The following is a 16,649-nucleotide window of genomic DNA, read 5'->3' as shown; positions in this document are numbered from 1 at the left end:
TATGTGCTGCTCTGCTTCCCACGAGCTTCTCACAGATTTATGGACCCGGAGACATTCTGATTTTCAGAAAAAAAGGTAGAGGTTCAATAAACTCAATAAGCAGGTCTGCCTGTAGATCTGGAATTGCATGGGAGAAAAACATTCTAATAGAGGCAACTATAGTGCATTTTCTTTTTTCACTCATTTACCAAATATTTTTAAAGCTGGGCACAGGAGATATAGTGATAAATGAGAATGATGGCAGCACGCCTCAAGGAACTTGCAGACAGGCCAAGGAGCTGGCAAATACAATAGAGTATGTTTTAAGTGCTAGTACAGGGTTAATAAAGGGGGTCTTGGGAGCGGCACTAACCCAGTTTGGATCATGGATACTTGCCAAAGAGATGATTAAGCTGAGATCCAAGGAATAAAGTAGAAGAAGCCAGAGAAGGCCTGAGGAAAAAATATTCCAGGTGGAAGGGCCATATTCCGGGTAGAAGGACTCAGATAGATAGACCAGGTTAGCTGGAGTATACAGAGGTATCGGAAAAGCATGGAAAGAGAGGTGCTCACAGAGGAGGCAGCATCAGAGCTACCCTATGGGAAAACATCTAGCTGGAATACAATGCACCAGTGAGGAACAGAGATCTTGGTCAAGGGACACATTTTCTCTCTTAAAATTTAGAGAATGCAGTTTCTATAGCTAATTTTATGATGATAGCATGATTCTTGGAGTACATGAGAAAAGTGTGTTTTTATTTGCTTGATGATGCAGTAAAAGGGAAATATGCTTATCACATATGGAATGTGGTGGGTAACTTGACTAAGTTGGGGAATAGTATATACATACCACTGATAATGTCTTCTGCTTTGTCTATAAATGAAGAATCCCTTTGACAAATCATCATCATCGTCATCACCACCACCACCACCACCATCATCATTTTAATTTGAATATCTCAGATTAATCTGATTTGAAGTTAATTTAAGAGTGAAGGCCCTTGTCAAATCAAATCATAACAACAAACATTACTGAACATCTACTATGCTTGAGGCATCTAATCAGTAATTTGTGACGATTTATTTTTAAGACACAATTTGCTGTGGTGATTTGATATGTCAAGAAGCAACTTTTGTAAAGCTGCCCCAGAAGGATGGATCCCAGTTGCACAAGACGTCAAAGGCTGTGTGAACATGGAGATAACTGGCTCTATGTGGATGTCTCTCATTTCCACATTGTTCAGATCCTCTGCCAGAGCAACATATTGAGAGTCTTGACTTTTCATTGCAAAATATTTGTGGTAATTTCATGCAGAAATAAGATATGTTTATTTTTCATTGTTGTCCTCAATAAGGGGTGGTTGCTTAGGGTAGACAAAATTAGTAATCAACAGAGTTACCAGATTCTATCACTGTTGTTCTCACAGATTTGCTTTGTGCCACATGCTAAGTGGAGACGTGATTTACGTGGCAAATTATCCACGGCATCAACTCCCTGCTATGCACGTCAAAAGCGTCTATGGCAAGCCATTGGACTGTACCTCTTACTTCTTTCCCTTACTCCATCTCTCTCATACATACATTTCCCTGCATTCTTGTTTCTGCTTAAGAGATGAGGTAGAGTGATATATGGAAATGTCTGTGTGTACATAATGGCAGAGCTGTTATCCTGAAGCTACGTGGTGCCAAGCCTTGGCTCATGCACAAATATCACTTTCAGGGCTTCCACTCTGTTCAAAATTATAACCCATCTCCCTATGGACAACACTCTATGGCATACATGTAATCTCATGAATCATTAAATAATTATTAAATTCTATACTTATCTATTTTGTCATCCAGTAATCAGGGGTTATTTTTGGTCTCCCAACATGGAGACAATGTTTTAACTATTTTGCCATTCTAACAAATGTAAATATCCTATATACAGATTAATTTACTTGGCTAAGTTTTTGTTTTTCTTGAAAATTTAGGATATCAGATAATGTAATTTATTGACAAGAATGAATCCACCAGCAGTATGGGTTATAAGCTTGGGTATATGAAAAAATCTGCTAACTCCTTTTCCTTCCTCCTTCCTGCTTTTGTCAATCTTCTACTGCAATTAGTAATATTATCCTTTTTTTGAACAACTAAAAATCAGTTATCCTTTGATAATCTTAGAAATAGCTTTTTCTTCAACATTAGCATTTGCAAGGCCATTGTGTTTGAAAACCAAGAAGGCAACTGGCATTCATTGGCTTGCCTTGGTTCCTCCCGCCTTGCGTTTTACTTTCTTAGATTGCTGAGTTTCTTTTATCATCAGGTTGTGTGTGTGTGTGTGTGTGTGTGTGTGTGTGTGTGTGTGTGTGTGTGTGTGTGTGAGCGTATGTAAGCAAGGGCTATAGGAACTTCTTTTCATCTTTTGGGTTATTTCTGTTTGATACGAAATATATAATTCTAGGCCTAACTCATTTTTCAAACTAGGATCTGTAAATGCTTCAGTAGCAGCAATTCGGTGACTACATTCAGTCTCTCTGAGAATGTTATTTAGGGCAAAGTATGTTCCTTGGGGGTAGTGATAGCATTTTGACAGAGCTGAGCCATGCATTTTGGGAATTAGTAGGAAGGAGGTGAAGTATGGCCAAAGTGTGGAGGGCCTTGATTGCTAAACATGGGGGACAAGGGGGACAGGTGGGAGCTCCTGGGTGCTTTGTAGAAGCAGTGGCACTTGACAGATGGAAGCAAAGTCCCAGATATGTTATGGGGAAGAAGCTCTGAAGATATGGAAATCAATTAAGAAATTAATAAATTTCTAAAAATGTAGGGGTGGAATGACCCCATCCCACCTTCCATGCCACAGGCCATCCAGAGCCACCAAGCAACAGCTACACAGGTTAATGACATCCAAAACAGCCCAGCTGTTGTGTTACTTTTCAGTTGTGTTTTATATCACATTGATCTATGAAACCGTTTCAGTACAATCTTTTTCAAAGTGAGAGAAAGGGAATAAAACGTTAATAGGAAGAATACTTTATCGTGCCTTCTTCTTTTTCTTGTAACATTATTACAGTCTTATCAGTAATTCTAGCTTGCCTCAGATATTAATACAATCTTTAAATAGTCTACTTCCACTTATGCTGACTCTGATATGACTCAAAGCAATGTTGTCTGTCTGGAGACACCTTAGAACTGAGCATAGAAGCAACTAAGAGTGGATGATGAGAAATTTCATAGTGGGTACAATGTATATTATTCTTGTGATGATACCCTAAAAGCCTTGACTTCACCACTATGCAATATATACATGTAACAAAACTACACTTGCACCCCATAAATTTATACAAATTAAAAAAGAAAAGCAATTAATATAATTGTTAAACACAAAAATAGGTGTGATTCAAAACTCATCTTTCTTTGAAGAGCATATTAGATACTTTCAACTATTTATTCTTCTTTCAACCTAATCCTTCTAATAGTGAGGGAAATAAAGAAGGCTCACACATCCCTTTAACTGAACATTCTCTAATTGTATGCATTATTTTCATAGCTACATAAATGTAATGGTAAAGTGAGATGGACAGCTGCTACCTTGCCCTGCAATACAGAGGTAGTGAACTTGATATGGTTAGAGGAATCTATAGGTTCAATACGTGACAGACTCCAAAGCACCAGAATTTTACTGTGGGAGGCAGCTATGGGGGAAAGGGATGGGGGCCTGTGACTCACATTGCTTGGAAGGATCTCTTGAGTATCCTGGTTAGAAGTCAGAAGAATAGCAACATGTATGATCACATGACCTAGAGAAGAGGATGACAGAAAGATGTGGAGATTGCTCCTAAATACTGTGAGCCTTTTTAGCACACTCCAGTGCTTTTTTCTCTTTTCCTCTGGAAAAAGATTGAAATAACTAAAGAGTATTTTTTTTTAGCCTAAAGGTTTACTTTCTAAAATTAATGATAGTTAAATGACTCATTACATGAGTTTTGGAAAAACAGGAATTACACAAATGTACTCCTACCTATGATGTAAAAGTACCAGTCAAACTGTCCACATTATTTAGAACTACAGTAAGGTATACAAAGTATTGGATTCCCAGGAGGGGAGAACAATATGGTCAAATAAGAATATGTTAATTTTTATTCATTGCTAGGTGAATGTAAAGCAAAGTTTTATTTGCATTTTTACCAAATCTGGAGACATTCCAGATGATCTGACTTAAAACATTGCCATGGAATAGAAATGATGTTTAGTCTGGTGATTGGCAGTAGCACCGCAAAGAGATAAGCAGGTATCTTTCCCAGCAGTTGTGGATATTGATTGGCTAAGAAGCTGCTTTGCACATGGTCAAATATACATAGTGTGCTTCAGGGTGAACAGCAGCAGGGAGTTATTAATGCAGAGATGGTTAATTATTTTCTTGAGCCATGATGGGCTGGTTCACTAGTTCATAAGTTTGAATAATCAATGTTTGATACTCCACACTCTGATGACTGAAGAGTCAAAATTTGAATTTTCCAATTTATCATTAAGGAGAAATGTCAGGAGAAAGTCAAGTGGTTGTGTGCACATAGTATTTCACAAAGAGAAAACTTTTTAAAAGAAAAGATTAAAGTTATGTAGTATATGCTAAACATTTTAAATCAATTACGCGTTTTCAATTTTGCATCATAGTTTAGTTCTAAATTCCTAATTTAAGCTCTAATAGAAAACACATGTATTTATGCTATCCTGTGGAAAGAGACGGTAATTTTTTGATTGTTTGTTCTCTAATCTCTTCAATTTTGGAAACAGTGTATTGGTGTAATTTTGGGAAGTTTTTATTTGCAATGTCAAAATTGTAACCATTGTTTTCATCTATATTGTCAGACCACTGATTTTTCTGCTAGGGTAATATAATTTAACAACAGCTTAAGTGTACTTATTGGAAACTGAGAGATTACTGTTTTACTTAAAATGTGTTATATCTTCAATTGAGAAAACTTGCCATTTAAAGTAATATTTCAGAATATTACCTCTTAGCATAGTTGCTTTCTATGCATAATACATAGAAGGAAAAAACAAGGCTGAGGAAAATACTCTTCCTGGGTTTAGAATAAACACATTTCATAAAATCTGGCATAGATCAGGCCATTTCATTTGAATTTTAGTATATCTGAATTCTTGCAGCAATTTTTCCCTCACAACAACTAGACCAAATATAGAATATCTAATTCCTTCGGCTTTAGTTTGTTTTGGGACTAAGTAGTCTCTGATATAGTTTGGATGTTTGTCCCCTCCAAATCCCATGTTGAAATGTAATCCCCAATGTTGGAGGTAGGAACTGGTGGGAGGTGTCTGGCTCATGGGGGCAGATCTCCCACGAATGGCTTGGTGCTGTCCTTGCGTTAGTGAGTGATTCTCGAGACATCTGGTTGTTTGCAAGTGTGGTGCCTTGCCCCCTTCTCTCTTGCTCCTGCTCTTGCCATGTTACATGCCTGCACCCCTTCCCCCTCTGCCATAATTGGAAGCTTCCTGAGGCCCTCACCAGAAGCAGATGCTGGAGCCATGCATGTACAGCCTACAGAGCCGTGAGCCAATCAGATTTCTTTTTTTTATAAATTACCCAGCCATTTTTTTTTTTAATAGCAATGTAAAAATGGCCTAATACAGTCTGTAAGCAAGGTGATCACAGACTGGTTAGTTATCTTCCTCTCACACTGAGGCACTGACTTTGTTGTGTTTCTCTTCGGTTCCTTACTGCCTAGCTCAGGGCTGGGCACACAGTGAGTGCTCGATAAATGCAGACTGAAGAAATGAAGGAGACCCCAGTAAAGCAGGCCAGTTTTAAGTGGTATTAGTTAGTAATGCTGCTCAGCAAGGTCAACACTGGCTTGCTATCATGTGGACCCCATTATCTCTAAGTCACCCAAATCACTGAGAAAAGCCAGGATGCCCTTTGGCTTTAATCATTAATCTAGACAGTCAAAATAAAATAAATACCATTCATGTCAAGCTGGACTGTAGATATCTGGCTTCTGAACAGCATCATATTCAACAGGTAACTAAACTCAAGGATATGTTTGTTTCAAGTATTTTCTGGGCTCAGTAGCTCTCACTCTGGAAATTGCATTTCATAAAAATCCAGGGATCTCGCCAAGACTGCCTATCCAACCAGCAAGCTCAGGGCTGGCATGAGAATCCAAGTCATGAAACACCATGATTTTGAACCATCATCCCTGAAATACTATTTTGTTACAATTAAGGTAGAAACTAAGTGTAACATAAGACAGATAATAAAATTTTTAAATCTTAAAACTAGTAGTTAGAAGATAGCAGAAATAGTTCTCAGTAAGAACACAGATAAAATTCCAAAGGTCAGAAAAGTCTGCAGCAACATTCCATGTGGAATCAGAGCGTGGGTTTAAACCTGCAAATACATTTGTGGTTACTTCCTACCTTAAATACATTGATAGGGAGATCAATGACCACATAGATAAGGTCTCCAAGGGCAAGGCTGGCTATCAGCGCGTTGGGGCCATTCCTCATACATTTGTTCTGGTAAATGATCCTGAGCAGAGTTGCATTCCCCACCATTCCCACGATGAAAATAGTACAAGATATCACAGTGTTAATGTATTTGAAAGCTGAAGTAATTTTAGTCTGCTGTGGGCAATAGTTGTGCATTGAGCCATTGCTGGGTAGGACCAAATTAGTGGGTTGATGAGTGGTAACAAGGAAGCTGAGCTCTGTGCCACGAAAAGTGGTGAAATCATCCACATGATTGCTTAGATTTGTGCTGTATCTCTCAGGATTATCACTGATTACACATCCAACCAGCGCCAGCCAAAAGGATGCCCTGAGGCAAAGGGTTTCCATCTTGAGGCAAATTTGAGGAAATATCTCTTATTGCACTCGTGCTGCTTTTACACCTTCACTTTTTTTTTCACCTGAAACAAAAGGAAAGGTAATTTTTGTTACAAAACCCAGTTGCCAAAAAGATCATGTCAATGATTATTTATCGATTCAATTAAAATGCAGGATATATTTGGTGATTAGATAAGATATATGTATATCAGGTTACCCTATGGCCGAGCAAAACCAGAAAAAAACCAAAGCTCTATTAGGGCAAGATCTATCTCCTCTATGTCAGTCTCCATCTCCATCTCCATCATCTCCATCATCTCCGTCATCTCCGTCTCTGTCTCTGTCTCCGTCTCCGTCTCCATCTCCATCTCTATCGCTATCTATCTCTGTCTCTATCTCCATCTCCATCTCCCTATCTCTCTCACTTTCTCTCTCTCACTCATCTATGTATGTAGCTATACTTACATCTACATCATAATATGGATGAGGCTATGTCAGTTTTTCCTTCAAGTAGCAGTTACTTCTTTCTCTACATTCAGGCTGATAAGAACCTGAATTACAAAAATCTTCAAGAGTTGACATACAAACATATTTTTTAATGAAAGAGAAAAGGCATTATATGCTGAGTAAAGGGTACAGAGTATTGAGGCATAAAATAAAATTATCGAATGTAAAAATTCAATCTTCTAAAATGTGTGCTGTCTTGCATATGATAAATAATGAACATAGGAATGAAGTGCAGCACAGGTAGCCATCTAAAGTGTTATGAAATGTTAATCAAAACTCTGGTTAACACCATTAACACATCTAACAATTTTAGTTTCAATTAAGAATGAAATAATTGATAAAGACAAAACATTTGTTTTGAAAACCTTGATGATTAATGTATAAAATCTAAATTTTCTACGGGAGTTTTTTGCTTTTTCATTTCTCAGAAATTATCATCACAATATGGTATTTGTCGATGAATGAAATGGGAGTAATGAACTTTCCCAGGCTAGTCATAGTATTTGGGTTTCCAAGGGACATCTGTCCCCATGCTATCTTTTAACCATCCTATATAGCTACATTTATTTTACGCCAGTCACTGTACTCAGTACTATATGTGCATGACGCCCTGTAATCCATACAATGGTCCTGTGGGGTAGATCCACGGTTCAATTTTGAAGATAGGGAAACAAAGGCCCAGGAGGGTGAAGCAGCTTGTCAAGGCCACAGGTGATGGGTGGCAACACTGCGATTCCAAGGCTGGTCAGTCCAACTCTGAGCCGGAGCTGTTAACCACTAAACCATCCTGTCTCTCATTCTTGTGCTTTATTTGTATGTAAAATATTTTAAAGAAGTCTCCAGAGTTTAGATGAAGCAATAGACTCAGGAGGGTGGTTAGACATTTTCAAAGACCATCTGGTATGGTTTATTTATTTATTTATTTATTTATTTTTAAGTCACTTGCAGAGAGCAAGTGGTCCTTCCTGTCCAGGAAGTCTAGGAGACCTTAATAAGGAATAATCAAAGATAATTAAAAATAGTTCATCCTATTTCAATATTTTATATATTTCCTTTTCTGTAGGCTTTTATGAATCTTCAAATGAAGACATAATCTGATTTATGCAGTGGTGTGTGTATATGTCTGTGATGTATACACCCAGGTCATAATTTAATCTTAAAAAAATTGAGTCCTGGCTGGGTGTGGTGGCTCATGTTTATAATCTCAGCACTTTGGGAGGCCAAAGCAGGAGGATTGCTTGAGCCCAGGAGTTTGGAACTAGCCTGGGCAACTTAGTGAGATCCTATCTTTACAAAACATAAAAAAGATTAGACAGGCATGGTGGCGTGTGCCTGTAGTCTCAGCTACTTAGGAGGCTGAGGTGGGAGAATCACTTGAGCCCAGGAGGTTAGGGCTGCAGGGAGCTATGATCGAGTCACTGCACTCCATCCTGAGCAGCAGAGTGAAACCCTGTCTCAAAAAAAAAAAAAAAAAAAAATAAATAAATACAAAGTAAAAAAAAAATTGAATCCTTTTTCTGAGTGTATTCAAGGTTGATATTAACCACTTTTAGGAATTTTGACAATTATCTTGGGAAATCAGTAAAGCTTAGGTTTGGCCAACATGTGGAAAAAATAAGATTTATTCAAGTTGTATAGAAAGTGTAGGGTATATATAAAGTGCAAGTATTGGATACTTTTGCCCTCCCCAGAGATTTCCCCCTGAACTCTGAAATAATAATAGTATTTACATATAGTAACTTATTATATATGTATCTGTTATCTGCCTTGAGCTTTACGACTCTAGGTAGGCAGGAGCAATATCTCCATTTTACTTATAAGGAAACCAGAGTCTTGAAGAAGTATTTAGGTCAAGGTTTCAAAGCCAAGAAATGGCAGGACACATAATTTTGCTTATAGGACTTGACTCACTCTGATTAAATGGGAAAAATATCAATTTTTCAAGGCTAGAGGCAGGCCATGTATTTGTCAGCTCTGACTACACTTAATTATAAACAGTTTGCAGTTTTTTCCTGCTTCTTATAATCTGGAGTGAGTATCTGGCCAAAAATTGATAGACCTATGAAATGACACCATTTCCATTCCAAAGGGAAGACCAGGACTCCAAGAGAAAAGCTTCTTGTCATCCTCCTGTTTGGATCACAGATATGGGGGGAGAAGAAATACTTTCATATCTTGTGCTGTTCAGTGACTAACGTCTTCCAGCTTCCCAATTGAAAGGGAACCTTCCATAACAGCTTTCTTTTTTTTTTGTTTTTTGTTTTTTGTTTTTTTATTTATTTATTTTTTCTTTATTATTATTATTATTATTATTATTATTATTATACTTTAGGTTTTATGGTACATGTGCGCAATGGGCAGGTAAGTTACATATGTATACATGTGCCATGCTGGTGCGCTGCACCCACCAACTCGTCATCTAGCATTAGGTATATCTCCCAATGCTATCCCTCCCCCCTCCCCCCACCCCAGAGTAGAGCAGTACCCACCATAGCCAGGTCAGTTCACAGGTCAGTTCCCAGCCGACTGTAACTGGCAGAGAGCCATTCCATTTCTGCAAAAAAGGCCTTCTCTCTCTCATTTTTAAGAAAGCTGTCCCAATCTAGCAAGACAGGAACAGCTTTCTTAAAAATGAGAGAGAGAAGGCCTTTTTTGCAGAAATGGAATGGCTCTCTGCCAGTTACAGTCGGCTGGGAACTGACCTGTGAACTGACCTGGCTATGGTGGGTACTGCTCTACTCATCAGAGGTCCCGTGGTGCTTTGAACATTAGCATGCTGGTCTGCTTGGTTAGCTGATTATGGCAGGAGGTAAGGTCAACGCTATGGGTTCTTAAGGCATGAGAACCAGCTATCATTAAAACCCCCTTCCTTCTTCCTCCAACCATGACACCACCACAGAAATCATTTCTGATGACTTCTCTGTCAGCTCTCCACACATGTTAAGCTGCAAAACTAAGGGATACTTGGCAAAGGCCTGTGGATGTCATATTATCATTGGCTGAAAAGTACAAAACCAAATGAAAGAAGCCCCTCAACTGCAGGTTCTTCAAAGGTGGGTCTGTAGCTCATTTCCAGGAATCTGAGTCAGGCTGTGCTTTGAATCATCAGTCATAATCAGTCATAGCGCTAGTGAAGCATCTCAGGTTCAGACCTGAAGGGCATGGTCTATAGATTCAGCCTTCTTCCTGTTTGGAATCTGAGAGTTTGGGGAGTGCAAAAACTATTATTAAGAAAAAGGACTGAATCCTTACACTTACACTTTAATCATTTAACATATGAGACTCTCAGGATCAAAGTTCACCTGTAATTGGTAATTTGGAAATTCAGACCTTATCAAAATGGCATGAGTTTAGAGCATTCAATTTACATGAAATGACTGCCAAGGTGTTTCTCAATTAGCTAACACATAGACAACTACAGGTGGAGGAAAAAACAAGTAAAAGTAGGAACTTTTTACAAGTTTTCTGAGGTTTTGCTCTCCGGTTAAGAAATGAGCAACTCTCCTTAGAGACAACGCCTGACTTTAATATGCCTCCCACCCCCAACTCTATCAGGGGAAAGCCATTAGGATGATGTAAACAGAGAGTGATTATCTAGAAGCAGCCCTTGTTTTCTGCACGTGAGAAGCAACAAGTGTCCTTTAAAGGCGAGCAGAGAACAAAACGCCCAGACCTCCACAGGCAGGTTTCCAAAACTAGCTACACAGGGGGTTTCCCCAAACACCTCAGTCCCTCACACCGAGTGCCCTTGGCTACCCTTGGCATACCCAGACCCAGATGTGGGGGAGGAAAAGCAAGCAAGTAAGAAAAGGCTGTGGAGCCAACTTCACAAGTAGGCGCTGGAGCAAGCCACAGAACTTGGTGTTCCTCAGTTCTTGCATGCCTGGGGAAAAGGGGTCACCCAGGGAAAACTATTGGGCTTCCTCTTCCTAAAACTCCGAATCCTAAATCCTAACTTGGGGAGGTGAAGTTCACCGAACCCTACACGTTCCCGGAGCGCACCCCTCACGGAAGGCGTCCGCCTCCCCGCGCGCCCTGGGGCAAGTGGGTGCCAGTCCCTGCTGCGACGGGTCGCCCAAGCTGCAGGGCGGTAGTGCCAGAACGTTCCCAGCTCTCGTCTTCTCCCGACCGAGCGGCCCAGGCAGCATCTCCGCCATTCCCGCACCCGCCCCAGTCCCAGTCCCCGTCCCGATAGGAAAGACTTGCACCGACCGTGGATCTCGGCGGGCGCAGACAGCTGCCGGGTCCGCGCGGCGCCTGGGCCAGAGGAAGCCGGAGCCGACGAGGGTGGTTGGCGCGGAGGGTGGCCGGTGTCCCAGGCTCCGGCGCGGCGGCTCCGGCTGCACAGCTACCCCGGCTTCAGAAAACTTCTGGGCACTTCTTCTCCGGGGGAGGTCTCGCTGGGACCCCAATCCCCGGCGGCGACCGGGTGGGATGGATGAAGCCTCTCCACCGCCTCTCCACCGCCTCTCCACAATCGTCAGACCAGCGGGATGACTGTACGCGCGCGCGAGGGCTCGCACGAAAAAGAAAACTCCGGAGGAACACGCCTCCAGTCTGTCCTCCCCGTCTCCTCCCAAAGCTCCAGACCTTCCACTCCACTCTGGGACCGCAAGAGAGTCCTAACCTTCCAGCTATCCTGGGACGCAGCCACTAAAAAGCACAAAGCTGCCGCCCCCTTCCAGGCCCTGAAGGGCAGGAGTCTTTTTTAACTATTTCCTTCCTGAAAGAAGAGGTGGGGGATGTGGAGGAGAGAGGGTAGAGTTTGACAGACAAGACTCGGAATTCCGAAAGGCCTTGCAGAGGAACCCATCCTCTTAGTGCAGGCAGATTTGATCTGTGATGGAACAACTGGACACAGAGCCAGGGCCCACGGGTGGTTTCTTCTCCGTCTTCCCTGCCAGCTTTGCTTGGCTTGCGTGCTCCCTCTTAAGTTTAGAGGCCGTTGAGGAGCCGAAGTGGACAGCAGTTTACTGGATCAGGTGGTTTGCTTCTATCTTGTCCCTTGTAGCCAGCATCCCACCGCTACAGACCTCCAGCCCAGGGCAAAGAAGGAGACTCAGGAGAGACTATGGAAGGTTCCAGCGCCTGGCTCCGTGAAACCTCAAGAAATTCAAACGATGAGGAAGCAGACCTTACAGAAAGTGGGTCTCAACATCTTTATCATGGCAGATACTTTATCCTAAATTGGGGGTGGGAGAGGAGATGAGGGACAAAGGCCACTGCCTGTGACATGTGAGTAAAAACTGGGGGCTCCTCAGGGAAGGCCTGCCTTGGAGTCCTTCAGTGCACTGCTAGAGTCAGCACATTGTAGAAGTGTGAGGTTGGAGCACTGGTCATGTTATATCCCATGCTGTTCTGGTTATCTGTTGCAGCTAAACAAATCACTATAAAACGTAGTGGCTTAAAACAACAACACTCATTTACTCTGCTTATCAGTCTGCAGTTTGGGCAGAGCTTGTCTGGGACAGCTCGTTTTTGCTCCATGTAGCAGGGCCTGGAGGATCCACTTCCAAGATAGTTCACTTGCTTAGTGTTGAGTGTTAGTTTTTCTCCACGTGCATCTCTCCACAAAGACTTGTGGAGACTTGTAGTTTGGGCTTCCTCACAGCATGGTGGCGGGGATCCAAGAGTGAATGTCCCCAGAGACAGAAAGTGGAAGCTGCCAGTTTCTTAAGGGCTGGGCCCAGAAATTGGCACCGTGTCATTTCTGCTCCATTCTATTAGTCAAGCAGTCACAAATCCCAGATTGAAGGTGAGGGTATATAGAGCCCAACCCTCAGTGTGAGGAGTGTCAAAGAATTTAGGGACCATTTTGTAAAACCATCAAAGAAATCTACAGAAAACCACCATTGAAAGAGGCCTTAATAGTCATCTAGTAGGGTTAGACTAGGTATTACCCTGTGCATTAATCTTACAGCTTCTCTATGAGGGAGAATCAGCCAACCAGAATAACTAATAGCTTTTATAAGTGCCATCGTTTACATTAAAAAAAGGTGACCCTTTGGGCATGTGGCTTGGCAAGCTGACAATATTTTCGGGAAAGAAAAACTTACTGCTTCCTCCCAAAAGAGGCAGTTCACATCTTGGCCTGTGAAACGTGCTGGATTTCAGCCCTTATTCACTCTGTGGCCAGACACACTTGGACAGTGCATCACCTGCATATCTGAATGTGTCAGTCTGTCCAGTCTTTGCTAGAACACATCCATCAGGCCCTACCTCTTGAGACAGCTGATCTCACTGTGGTGTAGGACTAGTTACTAAAAATTCTTCCTTCACACCTATTAGGATAGTCATTATAGTAAAACAAAAGCAAAAACAGCAAAGAACAAGTGTTGGCAAGAATGTTGAGAAATTGGAACCCTTGTGCATTGCCAGTCTGAATGTAAAATACAGTGTAGCAGCTGTGGAAAACAGCATGGCAGCCCTCCAAAAATTAAACATAAAATTACCCTATGATCCAGCAATTCTACTTTTGGTATTTACCTAAATAATTGAAAACAGAGTTTCAAACAGATATTTGTGCACCCATGTTCATAGCAGCATTATTCAGAAAAGCCAAGAGGTGAAAACTAGCCAAAAGATGGAAACAATCCAAATATCCATCAATGGAAGAATGGATAAACAAAATGTGGTATATACATGTATGTGTATGTATATTAATACATGTACATAACACAGAACATTATTCAGCTTTAAAAAAGAATGATATATGCTACCACATGGATGAACGTTTAAGATATTATGTTAAGTGAAATAAGCCAGACACAAAAGGAAAGATAGATATTTTATGATCCCTCTTAGATGAGGTACCTAGAATTGTTGAATTCATAGGCACAGAAGGAAGAATAGTGATTACCAGGGGCTTGGAGGTGCCGAGGGGAGAATGAGGACTTAGTGTTTCATATGTTTCAGAGATTTATTTTGGGATGATGAAAAAGTTCCAGTGATGGATGGTGATGATGTTTGCACAACAATGTGAATGTACTTAATGCCAATGAACTGTACACTTTGAAATGGTTAAAATGGTAAATTTATGTTATGTATCTTTTACCATAATAAATTCTTCCTGACATCAAAATGAAATCTGCCTCTATACATTACCTGTTGATCTGCCCTCTGAATTCATAAAATGAGTTTACTGTCTCTTTTAAGATCTTTAAACATAAATAAGTGTATTTATGTGAATCATCAGCATAGACCTGCCTTTGCAAGAGAATAGGATTGCCTCATTCTAGATGAGAACAACATAAATGTTCTTTAGCTGTTGGAGATTTATATCCTCATTTTCTCAGCTTTACTTGGGGAAAATGACTTCAGGGGACTCGAACCAGTTTTTAGTCAAGTTAACTTTACCTCCAGTTACCCTTCTCCCCATAGATAATACTTTATATACTTGCCCCAACTCTATATTCCATGCTTTTTACTTTCAAAGAACATATAATTAATATATTTGACTAAGCTTTTCAACTTGTCTTCCAAAGGTTATTTCTTTCCCCTGGAAAGTGGGTTGGATGCAGATTTGCAGGTTTTCTGGGTTTCGGGGAAACTATCCTGATCACACTTGGCTTCTGGTTCAAGTAGCTCACTAAGTGGAGGATTATTGTAATGAACTTATCTTGGCGTCATGTTAGTATTGTATTGATTTCATGAACAAAAATTGCTGAAGATTAAGAAGTACTCAATATAGCACTTAAAAAACCATTTTTTTCATGTGCCCTTGGGGCAAATGTTCTTCTGAATTTAAGTTTCTTGATTTAAATTTGTAAATCCATTTCACAGTTGCTAACTCCCAGGATCCTCAACCTTGAAATGGAGTAGTGGTTTTGAGTCTCACAGTATTTGCTAGAGATGTTGTGTACATGGTTAAGCTCTCTAGGAGAAATGAAACATGAAGGTTTCAAAGAAGAACCACAAAGATTGGTTGTGAGAGTAAAGGCAGAGAAATTGGGGAAATGTATGTCAGAGACCTGAAACTGTCACTACAGCCTTCTCATTGGTTAGTGCTGTGGCCAAGACTATTGGCAGCAAACAACACCTATCTGAAGATGAGAAGACAAGCCCTATTAGTTGAAGATCCATTTTTAATTAAAACTGACTAGAGGCAATTTGTTTTAGAAGTAAGCACAGTCATGTGCCACATAACATTTTGGTCAACGGCAGACCACACGTGGTCCCATAGGATTATAATACCTAAGTTACAAGAGATTTGAGAAATATGCTTTTTAAAAAAAAGAAGAAAAAAAGATTATAATACTATATATTTTTTTACCATACCTTTTCTATGTTTAGATATGTTTGGATACACAAGTACCATTGTGTTACAACTGCCTACGATATTTAGTACAGTAACTTGCTGTACAGGTTTGTAGCCTATGAGTAATAGGCTATACCATATAGCTTAGATGTGTAGCACGATCTAGCATCTAGTTTGTGTAAGTACACTCTATTATGTTCATACAACGATGAAACCACATTTCTCAAAACAAATCTCCATCATTAAGACACATGACTGTACTCCAAAATTAGTCTATAGATGAGCTGCTGGAGATTCTAAAGTGCTTATGCATTGCAACAATGTTGCACATGGTGGTTTAGACCAGGTTATCCCATTAAAATATATTTAATATACCATGTAGCCCAGAGTTTTTTTTAAATTGCTGGTGGCCCCATTGGAGATCTGAGAAATCAATCAATCTTAGTATTACTAATGATAGGGTAACCAGATATTAAGTGTCCACTGATCATATATTCCATCCATTTAAAAATGTTTCAGTTGAATATAATCAGGTCTTCAGCTGTAACTTCCAGTTTCCAACAAAGATAGGGAATAGGTGAACAAGGTAAACAAATACCATGAGGATGCAAATAAACAAATCTGGAAGTTACGACATTTTACAGTGCAATTAACCTGTCTATTCAACAAGCCAAGCAATGAAAAGATGATTATCTTTTTCTAGATTAAAAGAGATTTAAAGGAACATAATATCCAGTTGTGCTGTTCTGGATTGGATCCTGGTTTGGCTAAAGCAACTATAAAGCTCATTTTTTTTTTATGGAGGCAGCTGAGAATACTTTGATTTAGACTAGGTACTAGATGCTATTAAGGAATTATTAATTGTATTAAATGTGAAAATATTATTTTGGATATATAGAAGAATGGTCTTATATCTTAGAGATTCTTTTAGGGGGAGATATAACTTACTTTTAACTACCAAGGCACAAACAAACAAGGCACATGTGTCTTAATGATGGAGATATGTTTTGAGAAACGTGGTTTCATCGTTAACATGACATGAGTTAAAAAAAAGTGAAAAGTACAATGAAATACAGTGGTG

The 16,649-nt window shown here is 40.1% G+C and overlaps 1 protein-coding gene across 1 annotated transcript in view; it reads right to left on the bottom strand.

Annotated features, from left to right (window-relative positions):
- EDNRA (endothelin receptor type A) overlaps positions 1–11,935 on the bottom strand; it is a 65,386-nt gene extending 53,451 nt beyond the window's left edge. The window contains exons 1-2 of the mRNA XM_002815195.5: positions 11,524–11,935; positions 6,397–6,887 (exon numbers count right to left, since the gene is read on the bottom strand). Of these exons, the coding sequence (XP_002815241.3) occupies positions 6,397–6,816 (420 nt within the window). The 5' untranslated portion in view covers positions 6,817–6,887; positions 11,524–11,935. The remainder of the gene's footprint in view (positions 1–6,396; positions 6,888–11,523) is intronic.
- Between the last annotated feature and the right edge of the window lie 4,714 nt (positions 11,936–16,649).

Source organism: Pongo abelii, chromosome 3, assembly GCF_028885655.2.
Source record: "Pongo abelii isolate AG06213 chromosome 3, NHGRI_mPonAbe1-v2.0_pri, whole genome shotgun sequence".
Lineage (NCBI taxonomy): Eukaryota > Metazoa > Chordata > Mammalia > Primates > Hominidae > Pongo > Pongo abelii.
This window is presented reverse-complemented; position numbering and strand designations above follow the sequence as displayed.